Source organism: Emydura macquarii, unplaced genomic scaffold, assembly GCF_026122565.2.
Source record: "Emydura macquarii macquarii isolate MOO-44397 ecotype Brisbane River unplaced genomic scaffold, CSIRO-AGI_Emac_v2 contig_1253, whole genome shotgun sequence".
Lineage (NCBI taxonomy): Eukaryota > Metazoa > Chordata > Testudines > Chelidae > Emydura > Emydura macquarii.
The window spans coordinates 74,075,046-74,095,127 of record NW_027131390.1 but is presented as its reverse complement, the minus strand read 5'-3'; the positions used below and the strand labels follow the sequence as shown (position 1 = coordinate 74,095,127).

The window sequence follows — 20,082 nt, the reverse complement described above, 5'->3', positions numbered from 1 at the left end:
GAGCATGAGAAAGCTAAGAAGGGCGAGTTCTATTTTACAGAAACTCCATCCGTCACAAATCCTCAGCAGGATGTCAAGTTACAAACATCACATCACCAGACCACTGGCTGAGCCACCAGCATTGGCTGAGCACACCCTTAGGAGGACACTTTGCTAGCTGCTGGTGGAAGCAGTAATCTAATGCAAATTAACACTCACATGGAAGCCATTAAAGTCTTAAATTCCAAAGTGAAACAACCTTAATTTAGCTGATGGCATCATTAAGGTGGTAGTACCAGGCCCGCTAAGCCTTAGCTAGTAAAGTTCATGGACATTTCCATTTGAAATACTGTAATTTGAAATACTGCATGTGTATCAATGCTGTCTCCTTTGGGTCTACGTAGCCCCTTTACAGTTGACAACTAAAGGAGAGTTTCCCTTAGCTCAAATGGGAGAGGCCTGTAATTTTGGAGCAGGAAAACAAATCACAGTTGCCATTAAATTTTGAATGACCTTGGGATCACACATAATGCAACCTCCAAAGTCCTAGGTGGCCACAGATTCCTTACAATAGTCTCTGTGCATTAGCATTCAGCTGTGAATATTTGCACCAAGTTGATTTTAGTCCTTAAGCATTTTTTTGCGCGTTTTATTGTCTTTATTCTGATTTGTCCTTGTGTTGTGTTACTACAGGTGTGTAGGGAGTTTTGTAGGTGATTTGGTCTAATCTATTTTGGTGTTTTGAAAAAAAATGTGTAAAGCAAAATACAAATTCTGGGACAGTAAGTGCTGAAATTCTGAGGTTTGAAAGGTGACTACTGGACATTCGTAATGGATGTTTTTGATCAGGCTTTTTGCTATGAATTTGGTGTTATGTTATGGATTCAGGATACTTAAATGCGTGTTATCGTTACACATACATATCATGCATCATAATCACCTCATGTTCTGATTGGCCTGTTATGGTGCATACAGTACTTCGAAAAAATATTAAGACTTGCAATAAACCTATCCACGTCAGCTGATCTAGTGGTAGCCTGACGATCTTGTATTTAGCTGTGACACTCTGACTACCTTTCTCAGACCTGAAGAAGAGCTCTGTGTAGCTCGAAAGCTTGTCCAATAAAATATATTAGCTCACTCACCTTGTCTCACAGGTCAACCAGTACAACCCAGTATGCTTTATCCATCTGGGTTGTATTCATTCTTTCGGTCCTCTTTCTCCTCTACTCCCCGTTATGGACTTGCAAAATCTCCAGTTCATATCCTGAACGTATAGGATCAGGTCTTCCCACCTTCAGTTTTAAGTGCACAGTATATTTCCATCTTGCCTTTATTAATAAATAACACATAACAAAGCACACAGAAATATTTTTTAAATTAAAATTTAAAAATGCACATGCAGTTTTTCCCTTGGGGAGAAGAAGTCAGTGAGAGACGGAAATAAACCACACATGAGAGATACTAATCACATTGCTTGTTGTGTGGTGCTTTGCTGAGCTGCTATAGTAAATGTTAGCTATCTTAGCTTTTGCCATTAGCTAATAAAAAACTCTAGAAAATGTTTATATCAACATTTGTTTTATTTTATACATTCACTGTTTCCTGTAAATTTGTGTTTATTTTTACTGCAAAATCAAATACTTTTTACAGATTTAGAAAACCCACAAAAATAATCTTCCAGAAAAACTGTAGAGTTCTAAAATATTATGATGCAACCCTGTGAAACAGTTGTGCACCTGTTTCATTAGGACTAATGTCCTCCATAGGTTACAGCCACTAAAGGGGTATATGATCATACACAGTTTATTGAGGTTAGTACTACTTTTGTGCAGCAGTAATAACTATTGGAAGGTGACATGAACGCACACACGCCATAGTCGATCTGACATCAGTCCACTAGAAGGCAGAATTACACATGCACAGAGCGTGGGAGGAGGGAGGGAGGGGAGTGTGTCATAGGTTATCAAGTTACATGTAAATCAGTGTTTGATTACTGAATGTGAAATATTTCCTCACTCATTTCAGTGCACTAATAAGACTTGTAATAATACACTATAATTTACTGAGAGAAAGAAGTGATTGGACAGCTCTTAAAATAATTATTAATTATGGCAATTAGCATTTGCAATCTTATTCTTTTCTTAGAATCCAATGTATTTAGCAGATTTCTCTGTGCAACAGGTAAACACCACAGTGAGTTTGAGAATCCTAAACTCATCACTTCCATTGATTCGTTTGTATCTATCTATGAATATGGCTCCCATCACTGCAGTAATGAAATGTCTCACAAACATTAATGAATTTAGCCTCACAACACCCCCATCAGGGAGGGACATATTAGCCCTAATTTTACAGACAGGGAACTGAGGCACACAGAAATTAAGTGACTTGTCCAGGATCACACAGAAAGTTTGTAGCAGAGCCAGGAACTAGCTTCCTACTATCGTCTGCTGGTTAGCATTCTCTGTACCACCTCTGTGTCTGGTAAGCTCTCAGGAAACTGCACAACTGTGTCTGAAGAGCTTTGTAAAAATCCAGACAGCTGAAGTCTGTGGAGTAATTTAGGGGACCGATCTCCTCCTGGCAGGCCTCACAGGGACTAAAGGTTGGATTTATTGTTTCTGAGAATGGCGCTATTGTTGTTAAGGCCATATGTTTGAAGCTACTAATATGGAAACATCTTTGATTCTTATAGACTAATGCAAAATGTGCTGCCAAGATAATAACTTAGTTGTTTCAACCATACCACCAATGTTGGATGTACTTCAGCTGTGTTCTAACAAGTAAATACTTGAAAAACAAGCAGCTGCAGCAAGATGAAACAATATGATCGAATACAACTTTTAGTAGGGTTCATGCTACAACGGCCACTGCAGTAGAAAAAAGCAGTAGCTGATAACTGTTTGGAGCACTACTTCTTTTGAGATAACTATCCTTGATATGTCCTTTGATAATTTCAGTGTAAGCCAGCTCATCTCTCTTACCAGATTCCTCAAATGCTATCTTCATATACATAAAAATTAAAAAAAAATCATTTAAAGAAACATGGAGATCTGAAAATGTTGCTTCCATCCCTGAAAACACTTGACAAGCTTCACTACAACCCCAGCCCGAGTTTGTTTGTGGATCGGGTCTGCCTATTTGCTTAGGAGTCAAAGGAATCAGCTTTGGGGGAGAGGGGGAGGAAGGTGCATTCATGAGAGGTTAGAAGCAGAGGAGGGTTATATGTTCCAGACTAGAAAATTTGGCCCTGGATTGATAGCAAAAAGGGTGGTTTTCTCATTTGTGTTAGCTCAATCAAGTTAGTTTAACATGATTCAAAAGCCTTCAACACTCACTGAGATGCAGGCTAACATGCCCCAAACCATGTTAAATAGGTGTGTTGTAGCATAGGGCTCACCACAGACTGCAATATGGCTTGCTTACATGGCTTCAGACGTGTTACCTGCGTCTTAACAAATGTTAAGATGGCTTTCTAGTTATGTTAAATTAACTCAGTTGAGTTAACACCATTGAAAAACACAGGCTTTTTGCCTATCAATCCAGGACCATCCTTTCACGCTGTTTGAAGTAGATTTGGTAGAGGCTAGAAGGCAAGGATAAGATGCTTCCAAAGAAAAACCTTGTAGACTGAGAATGGAGACTTTGTGAGGATGAGTAAACCTCTTTGTTCCCATATTCACTGTATGTTGTGAACTCGTAGAAATTCTGCTGATCTTATTATTGTCAATGTGTAAAAAGCATCACTGAATCTGACTTGTGCATTCCACACACATTCTCACAAGCTTGTGGATGAGCAAATCAACTTTTATTACATGTATAAAATAAGGGCAGCAGCAGCAAACTGAGCCTTCTCCACAGAGATTACCACTGATGTTTCAGGATAGAAACTAAGTGTCAGTGACCAAAAATAGGGTTACTCATGAAAAAAATAGTGATTTTTACTAATGCAGAGCACCTGAATATATCTAGCGTTCAGTATAAAAATGGACTTCAACTTGTCCCTGTCCTGCCACACTTCTCATTCCTTGAGATACTTGCCTTGAGTGTCAGTTAGTCTATCCTTGTGCTTTGCACATGAACAAGGGGGTGCTGCGGAAGGCCGAAGCGTTCTATACCAGCTTTTAGCATTTCTTGTATTCTTGAGCAATTCAAGATGCTGATATGGGTCCAAGCATCAGTTAAGGTGGTCTCACGTGGCAGAGAACAGCTAAAGGAATGTACTTTCTGGCCACATCCTCTCCCCATGCCCTGCCCCTGGTGTGACCCCTTTCTCTTACACCCTGCTTCTTTCCCTGCGAGATGGAAGTAAGGCCAACATGGAGCTGCTGTGGTATGAGAGCCCTTTTATTTCCTGTGGGTCCTGTTTCTGCCTCTATATGCTGCTAGAGGTTCATAAAGGAACTGATGCCAAACAGAGAATTGGCTCCAGTATGTCCCCATCTACTGTGGGTGACTGCAGTCCACAGAATGCATGGTAGTTTACTTTGCTGTGCTGTTTCCTAGAACTTGGGGGCTCTCTGTCCAGTTTCATGCTAAATTCAGGTGTCTGCATTGAGCTTGGGAAGACTCTGGAAATCTGTGTTCCAAACTAAGATTGTGGCAGTGAGCCGCCACCCTTCTTGGTTTCCATCATGGTTCCCAATTCTCTGTACTCATTATCATGATTAACTTGGGTCTGAGGCTGTGCACTAGGCCTGCAATCCATTCACTGATTGCCTCTACTCTGTAGTTCCAAAACCAAGCTATTAGTAACTACGTATATTTTAAATTTTAGATCTTATTTTGATATTATGCCCTGGATCTCAAGGCGGGGAGTCCAATGATAAAAGCTTCTCTCCTCCTCGACCCTGGTTTTCCAAATCTCTGCACAAAAAAGTGTTTAAATTTTTATGTAACTTTGAAAACAGGTCCACTTTTTTTTTTCAATGTTTTTAAAAAATTCAAAAACCCTGTAATCAAACAGCTGCAAAATTTCCCCATAAATCTATCCAAGCCCTTGATTTGGCATACTAATTTTCAAGCCAATCTGACTTCTTAAATTAATGTTAGAGAGAGACAAAATTCACCATGAAACAAAAAATTAGCAGCAGTCTTACCTATGGAACCAGCCAGACATTATTCCTTAACAGTATTTGATATGAAGCAGTAAAATTGCCTTATACATATGTCATTTTTCTAATGGCAACTGATGATCTTCACGATTCTGGATGTTAGTAAGCTCTGTTATTGGTGCAAAGATTTTCTTTAATATTTTTTCCCTGTATATAAATTTGTATGTTGTAGTTTTTCTGGAAGTTTAAACCAACAAACAAACCTCACCGTGTTGGTTGAGAACTGTCTGGGTGGCAACCCTCAGCTAATGCGGATTTAGGAAAATCAAGTGCAGTCTGGTCTCTAGAGGACTGTTTTCAGTTCATCTGCTTTTGTGTGCAGTCTGTGAAGCCAGTGATGCAGGTAAGTATGTAATTAAGGGCTTATTTAAAATGGAGATTCTTTTACTTGACAGACTGCAGCATGCTCAAAAGGAATCATGACCAAAAAGTATAAAAACTGGTTTTAGTGCTGTTGTATTCTATTGTGTAATTGCCTATTTAAGGTGTTTGGCTTACAGCTCATTCTTGGTTCACATTACACAGTATCACGTTTGTGTGTGTGCCATACACGTGCAGCAGGGCCCAATTCTGCATTACTGATGTAAATGGGAATTTTCAGCCTTGAGTAAATATTTAGGACTTTTTCATGGAAATGCCAATTTTAACTACAGTTGCTCTATTACAATCCATTCCCAAACCAGTGTACATTAGGTTGGTGATTGTAAATGAACTATTACAGAAAACAGAAGGGATATGAATTTTCCACTGGGGAATATCTGAATCTTAAGCTATTAGGTATATACAGCTTCTTAACATTTCCTACTCCCCTCATTACAGCTGCCGAACAGTGGAAGTTACAGTAACTTTGCACTCTTTATGTGTTCTATTTGATTTAATGTGGTATTACATTAAACCATCTAATAACAAATAATCCTCTTTCTCTCTGTTTCTCTCTAAACTGTTTTGATTTCAACAAAAATATGTCCTATTTAAAATCCCTTTGCACAAATAAAATGTCCTATATCAATCTCTTCCTGCAAAGAGATGCAGATTGCAATTTGCAGTTGAACAGATTTGTGACCTCATTCTCAGGCTACACTGCAAGTGTTTAATTGCACTCTTGGTTGAACTTCAAATAATGCATTATTCACTGTGGTAAAAAAATGTTTTTTAAAAAAGTATTTCTTGATCATTCTTCACTGCATTTTTAAAAACAAAGTGCATTTTTTCATTGAAGCTTGTATGATCCACTGAAAGTGCAGCATATCTGCTGGAAGAAGACCCCAAATAACAGCACCAGCCCAGAAACACAAACTTCAAATCCAACAGGACCCAGAACGCTGTGAAACAGACCTCTTTCTCTATATCAAATTGTATGAAGGATTTTCAGTGCCTATAAGAACATAAGAATGGCCATAGTTCATCTAGCTCAGTAGCCTGTCTTATGACAGTGGCCAGTGCTAGGTGCTTCAGAGGGAATGAACAGAACAGGTAATCATAAAGTACTCCATCCGGTCGGCCATTCCCAGCTTCTGGCAAACATAGGCTAGGGACACTTCAGAGTATGGTTTTGTATTCCTGCCCATTCTGGCTAATATCCATCCATGGACCTAACCTCCATGAACTTATCTAGTTCTCTTTTGAACCCCGTTATAGTCTTGGCCTCCACTCTGGCAAAGAGTTCCACAGGTTGACTGTGCATTGTGTGAAGAAATACTTCCTTTTGTTCCTTTAAAACCTGCTGCCTGTTAAGAGCCCATAAAGTCTTTTCTTAAAACATTTACAATTGTTCCAAAATGTGTTGTGGCTTATGGAAAATATTCCTATTACCCATTCCCCCCACCTTTTTTTATAATCAAACATTTATTTGTGAGACTATTTTAAATTCACTTTAACCTAACTTCTCATTCTGTCCGAAAGAGACACGTGGTAAGACAAGCCTCTCCTCCTGATTTCTGTGCTAAAGATGCCTGGAGCAAACTCTTAACTACTCATGCTGCATGAGGCATAAACTTTCAGGTTCGCTGTGTGCTAAAGAGCCATGGACCGACGTGTTTTGTTTTTTTTAACCCTCTCTCTGCTATTCATGCATGAACTGGCCAGCTCAGGAAACGCGCCTACACTGTTTTGTGTGATTCCTGCCCTAACACCCTGTTTGGACTGATTAAACTCCCTACAGCGTAGGAGCAGGATCCAGTCCTGCCCCCTGTGCATCATCTTCTCCCGGGGACTAAGTACGAGGCATCCAGAGGATACCCCACGCCTAGAAGGGGCTAAACCCCATAGACGGCTCTGCCCTCTCCCTCCCCCTCCCCATATGCAAATACTGCCGCTTTGCTACAGGGAGCATTTCGCGCCACAGAATTAGGCCCTTACAGTACCACAAACTCAGCTGCAGGAAGGAAAAAAACAAGACGACGCTTTCAATTCCCCTCTTTGCTGCTCCCCGGAGCCCTGGGCCGGTCTCTGCACCGGGGGCATGCTGGCTGTTGCACGGGGGAGCACTAAGGGGTCTCACCCTAGAGGGGTGTTGCCTGTACCTTCCAGGACTCGGGCTCCAACGCGGGAAAATAGTTGCGCTCCCCCCACCCAGTCTCCGCCCCCCTGAGACGCCCGAGTTGGTTTGGCGCGCAGCAGCTCCCCTCCGTCTGTCTCTCCCACCCGCAGTCCAGCGCGCGCTGCACGGTTCCACCCCGGGCTACGACCTGACCACTCCAGCCGTTACACGCACCGCGCGCGCCCTACAGCTGCCAGGATGAATCCCTTCCGCGTGCACGTGAGTGGCCGACGGGCGCCCGGCGCTGACCGCGGGCGCGGGGGGAAGGAAGGAGGCTGAGTGGGGCAGGGGTGCCGTGGGTTACAGCCGCTGGAGGAAAGGCGCTCCGGAGGAGGGAGGCTGAGCGGGTGGGCTGCAGACGCCGGCGGGGAGCGGTGGTCGGGGTCTGGCTGGGTGAGGTGGCCAGTGACGGAGCTTTCGCTGAAGTGTTGGCTGGTCTGGCTGCCTGTCTTCTGGCGGCGGCGGCCCAGCTACACCCTCCCACCCCCCGTCCTGTGGGAACACGCCGCGAAACCTCCGTTGCTTCTAGCCTGCTCCCGCCGGCTCGGGCTTTCCTGCTCTGCAGGCGGGGGCTGCTCCGAGCAGCTTGTCTGCCGCAGCTGTGTCTGTCTGCACCCTTGGCCGGCCCGCCTGGACACTGCCTAACTCGAGGTTAGCCCAGACAGCGCGTCCCGGCCCCCCGCCAGGCCGCGGGGTTAATCGCATCGATTGCCTAGGTGGGACGACGTGGCACTGCCCTGCCCCCGGATTGCACGAGGGGCAGCCGCAGGGACATGGCAGCTCCGCCGCCGCGTGTCCCGGCCACCGCGCTGATCCTGATTCCTGCGGCCCCACGTCTGCTCCCCGCTCTGTGCTGCCCGGCTAGGGTTTGCCTCCAGGCTCGCCTGCCCACAGGCTCTGCTCCCCTCTTGTGCCCCTGCTCGCCCTGCCTGAGTGCATCTCCTCTGGCCCGTGGAGATTCCTGCCCATCAGGGGTTGCAGCCTGGGGTCCCTCAGTTTGCTAAATCCAAACAAGGGCCTTGCACTTTCCCCCCATCAAAACAACGGTGGCTTGCAGTCTCCCGGTTGGAACTGGAGTGGGACGTGTCTACTTCCAGTGTCTGGGAGGAGGAGAACTTTCTGAGCTAAAATCCTGGTGATCGCTGTCTGGAGGGGGATCTCTTTGTCCCCAGTTCTCCAATGTGTTGGGCAGAAATACTGCCAGGTTAAAAACTGTTCTTTAGAAACTCAGTCTCTCCACCTCTACTGGATTATTTTGGCCTGGTGTAGCTTCACTGGTCTTGCTCTGCATCTTGGTGCAGCGTGTACCACTTGTGGCTTTGTCACCGTGTAATTAACCACATTGCAGTAGTTACACAGGTGCAAACTTCCCAAATCCAGACAAACTCTCACTACTCTGAGATGATTAAAACAGAAGGATTTACAGTGAAGATGGTCAGATTCACATCGCCTGGCTGTGCTACCATGTTGGAGTGGCCTGGTTGATGCTCAGCGGGGTTCCTTCTTGTGGAATAAACAGAACCTAACCGATGTGTCTGCAAAGTGTGCACAATTTAGGGAGACACTTGAAACTCAAGTCCCTTCAAACAATAGTATGTTAATAATGGGGAAGGAATTGTGATTATTGTGCTGTCAAAAAGACTTTTCAGGCTGTCTTGCTCTATCCAGTGCAGGGTCTGGGCTGTTTGCAATGTAAGTTTCCATTGGAATGCTGTTCTTAAAAAAAAAAAAAAAGAAGTCTTGCCCTTGTGGTTTTATAAAAGTTCCACATCTGGCTCCATATTGAGTTGACACTGATACCCACTTTGCTTTTTCTTTGCTAAGCTATCTTTATCTCAACTGGCAGAGAATAGAGTCAGTGCAAAGTGTCTAATTGGGGCAAAGGCATACAGCATTGGAAAATGATTAATAAAGGGAAGCAGTCTTTGGCTGATTTAGACCTAAGGTTTAGGTTGACTAGTTAAGTCCCTTAGGGGTGAGAGAGATGTAGTTAAGGTGACCTAAACCTCAGTGTAAATACTGCTAGATTGACAGAAGAATTATTCCATTGGCCTAACTACCTGCTTTTTGGTGGTGGGGGGGGGGGATAATTACAGGGATGGAAAAACCTCTTGCATCACTGTACCAATTGTTCACAGTGCTACAGCTGCCATGCCATAGCTGTGTGGCTGTAGCATGCACATAGCCTTACACTCTCCGTTGGCAGGGATAGAAAAGGTAATAGGTATGATCTGGGTGGAAGCAAATAGCTGTGTGTAATTCTGAGGAAAGAGAGAGACTGGTCTACATGTTGGTGCAAACTTCAGACTCAAAAATGAGGGCTGGCAATAGTTTCTACAGTTCTGTTAGAAATTAGATTACCTTCTGTTGGCTCAGACAAGTGTATGCAACACCCAACATTTGCAGACACAGCACATATCTTTAATGTTTTAAACCTCTCTGTTTTGCTAAATTTTAAACAGATTTATTAAATATTTTGGCTCAGGGAAGTTGGCCTGTGAATTGCTAGTAACCATAATGTGGCTCATTCCAAGCTGAAAGTACTATCAATCACTGGTCATGTTACAAGACCCAACAGTTATTGCAGTGTGTAAATGTGGGTGCAAACCTGGGTCTCCATCCACAACTCAAAACCTTAAACCAGGTTGCTGAGGATATGTGAGATTCCCAGGAAAATGATAAACTTAAAGGCCATCAAAAGATAAGACATTACAACCTAATAATGGTACTTCATGAAATAATTAGCTCTTGTTCCTAAAACAGCTGTTCTGGTGTTCTTTTTCTGTTTATGATTTAAAACAGTTGATTAGTATTTGGTTTCAAAAAATTAAAATACAAACTAAAATGGCAATTTCTAGATGCTAGTCATATTCGAAGATTCCACATAACAAAGTAAAACTTGAAGGACTTTGAGAAGGGATGTGACTTGATGGGATTTTTCACTTAAACTTATTTGTCATTAGAAGAAGAAACTTTTATAATACTTAAGGATAACTTACTTATGTTAGTGACTAGAAATGCATTAGAGCAGAAACTCTACTCAATTTTAATTTTAGAGCTCTATTAGTCTCTTTTTAATGCGATGGTGTACTGAATAGATATGTGTATTGCATAAACATTAAGCTTTGTAAGCATACTTTTAAAAGCTAGTGTACTATAGTAAATCTCACATTTTAATGGTATTGTCATCCTCCCATTGCAGCAAGGAGACCTTTCGGGAAAGAAGAATTTCATAGCATTCCGAAATATGAAATTGATTCCCATGGAAACCTCATCATCTGATGATAGTTGTGACAGTTTTGGTTCTGATAATTTTGCAAACACAGTAAGTACGGTACATGAATAAACAACTGAATGAGCTGTATTGAAAATGTCCCAAATGTTTCTTGTGTGATTTAAAACTGCTTTCTTTGCTTACATTTCTATACGGTAGTATGAATCTATAGTATGCACTATAATTTCATTTCACTTTTTGCTTGTGCTTCTAGGTAGTAATTGTTGGAGGCAGATTAGCTATTTATTCTATTCTTTGAAATGTCGCTTAAACTAACATGCCTGATGATTTGCCATAACAGCTCTGAAACCATTTGTAAATCCCTGAACCATTTTGTTTTCTTTGTTACAAAAGCTGAGTGCGTTTACAAATGTGATTTGCTGTCTGCTGTTTGTGAAAAATTGGTTCTTTTTTTTTTTTTTTTTTTTTAAATAAAGTGTCTTTATTCTTTATACAGAAATCCAAGATTAGGTCAGATATCACAGAAGAACTGGCTAAAATTTTTTATGAGGCCTCTGATGATGATTCATTCTGTGGTTTTTCAGAAAGTGAGATTGAAGATGTATTGGTGAGATATGCAAATTAACTCTCTAGTTTTACAGTTTAAGTAAATACTGAAATGTTACAGCGTTTAAGACGTTTGCGAGAATATTTTCCTTAATTTTAAAATAGCTTCTCTAAGTGTATAAGAACATGTGAATGCCTAATGTGGAGAAAGCTAAATCTGCCGCAAGATACAAAATTCAAATGTTGCCAGAAACAAATGTAATTCCTGTTTTAGTAAAACAAAAGCTCAGAATTGACTGATTAAAAGTTAGCTTAAAATAAACTAGGTCCAAGCTTTTGCTTGATATATTTTTTTAAAATCTTGCAAGCGATATTTGTGCATTTTATAAGAATACTGTTTTTCCAGATTTAAAATTTAACTAATACAGATTGAAACATTGCTTATTGGATGTACTCTGTTCATAAGCATTTTGTATTTCTTTTAAAACTCTTTGGACAAGATGGCCAGCTTTTGCTGGAATCAGTGAGCTAGCATGACATGATATAGGTCTTCATGACACTTTTGCAGCATAACAGGAAACAGTACAGGAAATTCTACACTTCGTAAGCGATGTAGAAGTAGCAGTAGATGGTAGAATTTCCCCTTTCTACCTTTAATCAACTGCAAAATATCACAGAGCTAATTGCTTTAAAAAAGTGCCCAAGAGTAAATATTGAGCATTGCAGAGGGCAGTATATTCATATTGTATGTAACATGGGTTATTGCAGTATAATGTCTAAGGATGTCCAGAGAAAAGAGTAGGTGCTCTTCTTTTGGAAAGAGTACACATCTAAGTTAAATAATGAATAAAGAGCAGTACAGAGAACTAACACAGTGACAAAGCAGGCATATATACTCAAGAAAAGGGCAGGGACGTGCAATAACAGCATGAAAATGGGTAAGCAAGAACCACATACCAACCTTAATATAAAATTATAGAGAAAGGGATTGTCAGTTTCAGCCCTGACAGGTAGAAAAAGAAGTATTAATGCTTCACAGCAGGTCATCTTACACAGGTTAGTCCTAGACAGAAGCAATTTTATGTTGGTTAAAGTAAGATAAGACATGTCACCAAGTGGATAATTAAGCAAACAAAAAATAGAATAACTCATTGGCATCATTAGCAAATTCTCATTACAGTTGTGAACAGCATCAGAGTACTAAGATTATAAAATATTTTATTTGGGACCATAATTTTCTCAATGGCTATTTGAGTTGGGACTGTAATTGTCTCACTGGCTAGTCCTGGGAGTAAGTTACAATTTGCTAGTGATCTTGGTTTGGTATCCAATGAATTCTTTGTAGTTTACAAACTCAGGCCTGACCCTGCACTAAGAGTCATGGTAGGGGACTTGTACACCCATGTTAAATAATTTGCAGGATTGGGCCCTTAAAGCGTACCGTCTCAAACTACATTTTTCTTTGAAATATTTTTACTACTAGATTTACGAGTGAAACTAATCTCTATCTTTTCTGTGTATTTGAGCTCTGTAAAATCACAAAACTTGTGGAGGGTTTCATGGCTAGTAGTGCCCAAAACATTTAAAAAAAACCCCAAAAAACCTAGATTTCAGGTTGGTGTTCTTCTTTTAAATAAACGTGCTTGTCAAACTAAACTATACAGCAATTCAGTGTGATTCATAAACTATAATACTGGTTTTTAATAGAAATTGGAGTCAGGCTCTAAGGAAAATGATTTGCAAGCTAAGGACAAGTTACAATATACAAGATGGGAGAGACACTCGAGACGGGAGAGACACTCTGTTCCTCTGAAAGTGGCTATGAAGTTTCCAACCCGAAGGTCTAAAAGAGGAAAGAGCGAAGCAGCATCACCCCCTGAAATACAGCCATCTGCTCTGGATTCAGACTCTGATTCTGAAGAAAAGGGCCCCAAATTCTTAGAGAAAAGAGCTTTAAACATAAAGGAAAACAAGGCAATGGTATGTATGCAGGAAAGTTCTTCAATTAATTTTTCTCCTTGACTTCTAATCTCTCTGCAGTTCTCTTCTCCCATATAAATTAACATTAATGGGAGTTATGTGAATGTATTAACAGGAGTTTAGAGCCTTGATACTGCACATTCACTGGCACGTGAAAATCAACATACTGAAATAGGTTCTTCAGCAGATATCTCTGTATTTTGAAGCCTTATTCTGTGTTTAGGCTTGCCAGCCTATTAAACCTAAGCATCATTTTCAATCCACTTTCAGATACCAGGACATAAAAATAAGATATAAAAGTAAAATTTGAAGATTATGACTGCATTTCCTATAAGGACTTTTAGGCAATTGTCCTAATCTCATAGTATGTAATAGCACATAAACTCTTTTTAAAGATCCTACATTTTTTCCCCCTGTAGCTTGCAAAACTAATGGCTGAACTAAAAAATGTGCCTGGTATTTTCACTAGAGGAAGATCACTGTCAACTACCAGCCCAGTAAGTAGAAATTAATTTCTGTTTGCCTTATAGTTCAATCATCTGGATGAATCTACTTTTGATTTAAAAAAAACAAAAGATCCTTTCAAATAAAAGCTTAATAGACCAAGTAAATCAAAGTCCAGTTCAGAATTTTATTACTTGTTAAAACAATCATTCAAGTTGTGCAATTCCCTTTTGATTTGCCGTTCTATAGAAACTGAATAACATATCCAGTTATAGGCACCTGCAAGTGTCAATATCAAAGGCAAATTAAAGCCATAAAACAAAACAAAACCCCTTTCTAAATGCGTATTTACACAAAGAATGGAGAAAGGTGGGAGTGGGGCCCTCAAGCTTCAAAGGTCAGCTCTGAATGTCATCTACAGTTTGAAGGTGCTTGAATCCAGATGCTGGTTTGGGCCCATCTATATGTTTTAGAGCTGCAACGTCAGTTTACTTAAGGAGGCAGCATGTCCCAGAGGATGGGTCACAGGATTGGGAGTCAAGAGTCCCTGGATTCTACTGTTAGCGTTGCCAATGACTGATTTGCTGTACCTCAGCTCCGTATCTGTAAAACGGGATAAAGATAACGTGCCCTTCTATGTAAAACACATTGAAAAGTACTATTAGAGTGCTACTTATTTAATTATTCAGATACTTGGAATCCTGAAAATATATGCTTTTCCATAAAACAGATGAGAGTTCTTTGAGAGTCTCCTATGTTTACACAAGTAAATAGCTGCCTTCTACCTTTATAGGGGCACTGACTGCTCCTTAGGGCTTTGTATGTTTCTTCAGTTTGTTGAACTGCAAAGGTGAATTTACCTGTAATGTAGTAACCATACTCAGTTTCCCCTACTACGAAGTTATTTTGTTTTTGTTTGCTTTCAGGGACAAAGTGCTTTGTTTAACTCATTTTTTTTCTTCCAGCGACCAAAGCGAGCTCCACGAAGCTCGTTTCCCCAAAATGCTTTAAGGAGGAACCCTGACCGTATTTCTCGGCCTCACACAAGATCCAGGTCCCTGATTGATGGGCCACCTACTCCTTCACAAGAGGAGGAGGAGGATGACAGGTACAGCTTAGTAAGGAGGAGAAGAAAGACATCTGATGAATACTCAGAGGTAGGTTTAATGTGTTGGTCTTTTACAGTAGAACATTAATTGGGGACACTTTAATAATATAATTCAGTATTGGTCATTCAAATAAGTGCAGCTTAAGCCTGGTTCATGGTCTCTTTGGTGGAACTAAAAGCTCATGCACAGCTAGCTAATAGCATTCTAGTCCATGCAGGCTAATGGGGGAGTTGGGAAAAAGTGGAGCACGTTGCACAAGTATCTTTTTACTTTATTTTTATCGTCACATTGGAGGTATTGTCACTTTCTCCACTGCATCAGGAACTAAAAAAAATCAAATAGCATTTAATTTTTTTTGGTTGCATTTCTAGCACTAAAGCTGGAGACCTGGATTGTGGTTTTCAAAGCATCCCATTAACTTAATATTTGTTTGCTAATTCTAGTAGAAAATACACATCTAAATCCCTTAGACGGATTTGAAATTCTCTGCCCTTGTTTGTGTGGGATTTCTGTTGGCAGTAATGTTATGACGACAAAATGAAACTTAGATTTTGGTTCTTCCTCGCTCTCCAGCAAGAAATGCGAACTCCCAGGAGAAGTCGCCCTGGTGCTATGGCTCTGCCTCACATAGTGCGTCCAGTGGAAGAAATAACAGAGGAAGAGTTGGATAATATCTGTGAAACTGCCCGAGATAAAGTATATAACCAAGTAATGGTAAGTATATTACACATCATTAATGCAGATTGTGTATGTTAGGCTAGCTTTCTCTTCTGTTGCACCCTCTCTTGCATTGTCCATAAGAATGTCAAGTCTTGAATGAGGCCATGCTTCTCAGAGAAAGGGTGTGCCAGTTTTCAGATGGTAAGAACTCAGGAGTTGAAAGCCCTCTACCTCTTTTCTTGCTGGGTGGCCTTTGACAAGTCACTTCATCTGTCGTCTCATCTGACAGAGTACTTGCCCACAACTGAGGAACTGAAGATTAACCATTGTTTTTCAAACATTGAAATGTACTTGTCTATTCTAACATTGCCTACCGTTCTGCAGTTTATTCAAATTCAAGTAAACTTTTGCTTTGGCAACTCCCTGTCGTGATGCACAGAAAACCACTTGGAAGAAGTACTAATGCAAAGGGCCAAACCATACTGCCAAGGGGTGGGTTGGTTGTTCAATGTTCTGTCTTGTTAACTAAACTACCAGTCTTGGCTTTCTTGTCTCCTGAACTCCTGTTTGTGTTGTAGGGATCCACTTGTCATCAGTGTCGCCAAAAAACCATAGACACAAAGACAAACTGTCGTAACCCAGACTGTGTAGGTGTGCGAGGTCAGTTCTGTGGACCTTGTCTTCGCAATCGATATGGGGAAGATGTCAGGACTGCATTGCTGGATCCAGTAAGATAATTTAATGTGGGCATGGGGTTCACCCTCCTTAGTATAGTGGGAGCTCTGCTCTTGAAGAGATGCATCGTAGTTAACACTGGAGATAGGATGCTGGGCAACCTGTGTTTTAATGCCTTTTAATAGTGTAACGTGCACTTTTGCCTTTAACTACATGACAGAGCATTATGGGTAGGGGTTCACAGTGCAGACTTGAGCTCTTGCGTATCCTGCTGCTTTGTGGAATTCACAATCCTGAGTTAGCGCCCAGGCTCTCTATACAATGCATGGGGAGAATCACATGTCTAAGAATGGGATTCACAAATGCCAGCGTGCCAAATGAGGAGCCACTCATCCAGAGTGTGGGAGACCCAGATTCCAATCTCCACTCTGTCTGTTGGAGCAGGGACTTGAACTTGGGTCTCCCGGCTGTCAGGTGAGTGCCCTAACTACTGGACTGTTGAATATTCTGGTTGGAACCCTCTCATTTTCTCCTTGTGGATCTGCTCTACCATCTGTAAGTAACGACATGGTCATTGGGCTAGAGACAGACTGATTGTATAGCCTAATGGTTAGGGTGCTTATCTGGGAGTTGGGAGACCCAGGACCAAGTTCCTCTGCTTCAGTGAACATTTATATACAGCATCATAGCTCCAGCAGAGATTGCAAAAGTCTTGTCCCTGAGCAGGGGTTTTGTGAATGTCAGTGCCACTAAAGTTCCCCATGCCATTCCTACCTCATGGTACCACACATTTCCTATAGCTACTATGGTAATAATTATCAATTATGGAAGTAGTGCAGCCACCAAAGCATATTCTTGAACTTGTATTCAAGCTATTGAAATATCAAAACAAAGTAGTTTCTCCTTTCTCTGGCTTTAGTGTCTGTGTTGTAGGGAGAGGAATGCTGCTTCACATCCTATAGCAAGTTATGGAGCAGGAGTTCCGCCAGCTGCCTTGAACAGAGAGAGAGTTGTCACTATGTCAGGCCTGGAAGGGAGAGGGGAAAACTGGGGTGCTCCTTATGGCTCCATTGAAGGTACAGAAGATGCCTAACACATTGGAGAACTTACTCTTTAGTCACAAACACTAGCGTTTGTTGGCATTTCTTGACAGCTTTTGTGCCAGCATGGAACTGTTTTGAGTCAGTGCCAGAGAGGGAAGTGGTTGGTGAGGACATGTTAGCAGGAGTAGTACCTGAATGCATCTCTGAGATTTCAGTTTCTTTAAAAGATGTCTTATTTTTCTTTAGAACTGGCGCTGCCCACCTTGTCGTGGAATCTGCAATTGTAGCTTCTGCAGACAGCGGGATGGTCGGTGTGCTACTGGTGTGCTGGTTTATTTGGCGAAGTATCATGGCTATAACAATGTTCATGCTTACTTAAACAGGTAAATGCCATTTTTTCAGCCTGGTCCAGTTTTGTGGGTTAGGCAAGGGTCTGAAAGCCAGGAATTGAGAAATCCTGGCTTTTCCACTGACTTGCTTTGAAGTCTTGGGTAAATCTCTTAGCCTCAGACTTGTCATCTGTGAAACTGAGATGATCTCAGAAGGCTCTCATGGGAATTGATTGTGTCTATTTACTAATGTGTAAAGTGGTGTACAGTGTAAACACTAAGTACTTATTCTGCTGGCAGTGAAATTCAGTTAATACTTATTCCCATAGCTTTCAAACTGTATCTAAATGGAAGAAAAATCAAATCCTTTAATGGATCAATCTGCTTTTCTTGACACTAAAACTGATTCCTCCTTGTATTTTGCAGTCTGAAACGTGATCTAGAAATGGAAGATTGAGGTTGTGACTACAATTCAGCATCTCATACTGCAGCAAGGAACTATAGTAAGCTACGGTGGGGCCTGCATAAGTCTTTCTGAAAGGAATGTATGCCTTAATGACTGCCTTAAAGCATGTCATGTGAATAAGCGCTGTAACTGGATCCTCTGATCTCTGAAGTACTTATGTACAAAATTTTATTTTGATAATAAAAGCTTTGCCAAGAATTTCTGCCTCTTTTTTGCCAGCATTCAGTCTGACTCAGGTTGTCTTGTGCTTGCTTGCTTTTGTTGTTTTTGTTCATGCCAAAGCTTACTGAAGAATTAAAGAAAAATGGATGGAAAATGACTGCACTTTGTTTATATTAGTGTTTCCACTATTGTTGCCAGGGGTGAAGCTGCATCAGTACAAGGTCAATAGTGAGAAAGTGCTAGTGTGAATACTAAATACATGACCAACAACTCATTCTTGAAATAGAAATGCCTGCACTTTCTATAAGATATATGTAGTTATTGGTGTGAGAGCCATCTGATTAGAGAATTCTTTGTAATTATACATGTAGTGACATTGTTTAATTTTTGCCCCCAAAGATGCAGCTTCCCTCATGATTTGTGTATAAAGCTGCAAGTTGCATAAATGTAAAACTCCGATCCTTAAGCCAATACAAGATTTGGCTTTGTTTATTGTAGTAGAAGGTGATATTTTAGGTTGTATGAAAAATACTGTATTATTTTTACTTGTATATCAATTGCTGGACAGCTTTAATTTTAAGTAGTATTTCATTTGTACAGTACGTATCCAGCAAACAAGTTTGTGGGGAAATAAACATAGTGCTGTAACAGAGCTGAACATGCACTGCTTGTTAGTATAGTGTTTCCTTCCCTCCTCTCACCCCCCCCCCCCCCCCCCCCCTGTTCCTCCCCCGGAGTGAAACTGGACCCAGTCTAGAAAGCAGGCAGGGGAATGGGAATAACTGTAATCACAATGAGAGACAAGGTGGGTGAGGTAATATCTTCTATTGGACCTACTTCTGTTGGTGAGAAAGACACGTTTTCGAGCTTGCACAGAGGTCTTCAGGTCTAATGTGCTACTGCACACTAAAAGTTCCATACTGTGCTTTAACCCACAGTAGAGCAAAGCATACTATAGAAATTACTCTGTGCAGTACCAATGTCCACACAGCCTGTGAGAGCAAAGCACAGTACTGTGCTCCAGATTTACCCCTCAGCTTGCTGTGCGCTAGTGCTCCGGATAGATGTGCCCTGTTAATCACTTTAAAAGTGACATCTTTCCACACTCACTCATTGCAGCATGTATATTAAAAGGCTTTAATTAACACAAGTCTGTGCCAAGCAAACTCATTTTCTTCTCTCACACAACAGTTTGTGGGCCTCTCCTTAGTTTTCAAATAAAATGTCTGCGGATAAGTGGAGCCTTAGTTTGTTGTATAAACTGGGCATTCATACGTGTTTCTTGGCACCTGCCATTGGGGATAGTGCTCACAAAATAACAGGACTCACTGGTGTTGGTGCTTTCAGAGGAGCTTCAGCAACATGTCCCCCTTGAATGTCCCTGGGAATGCCTGTAAATATTTTAATTGAAAAAAAAAAAAAACCAACCTATATTGATTCTTAATCACTTCAAAGTTTAAAATGTTGCATTTGTTTTTGAAAGTGATGCTGAAGTGAACATACAAACAGAAACTGAGTATCTTCTGTTCTATTTAGTTACTAAGGGCCAGCTCCACAATGTATTTAGGTGCCACTGACCTACTCAAAATTACTTAGCTGCTGCCTGAGTTTAAATCCCCACCAGCAGCATGCCTAAAGTCACCTAAGCACTGACAGTACCCCACAGCTAATAAGGTCCTCACCGAAGCCAAAGCCCCAGAGACTGACACAGGATTCTCCAATTAGGTGTTCCTGCTGCCTATCTAGCTTGTGGGGGAGGCTGGTCTCCAAGGTGTGGTCTGAGAATGCCTACCTGTCA

At 41.2% G+C, this 20,082-nt stretch overlaps 1 protein-coding gene across 1 annotated transcript; it reads left to right on the top strand.

The window, feature by feature from the left end:
• Positions 1-7,681: 7,681 nt before the first annotated feature.
• CDCA7 (cell division cycle associated 7) lies at positions 7,682-18,320 on the top strand. The gene is made up of 10 exons (XM_067549860.1): positions 7,682-7,854; positions 10,838-10,960; positions 11,367-11,477; positions 13,124-13,396; positions 13,816-13,893; positions 14,806-14,997; positions 15,523-15,663; positions 16,188-16,337; positions 17,574-17,710; positions 18,083-18,320. The coding sequence occupies exons 1-10, from the start codon at positions 7,834-7,836 to the stop codon at positions 18,111-18,113; spliced, it is 1,257 nt and encodes a 418-aa protein (XP_067405961.1). The 5' UTR covers positions 7,682-7,833; the 3' UTR covers positions 18,114-18,320.
• The last annotated feature ends 1,762 nt before the right edge of the window (positions 18,321-20,082 follow it).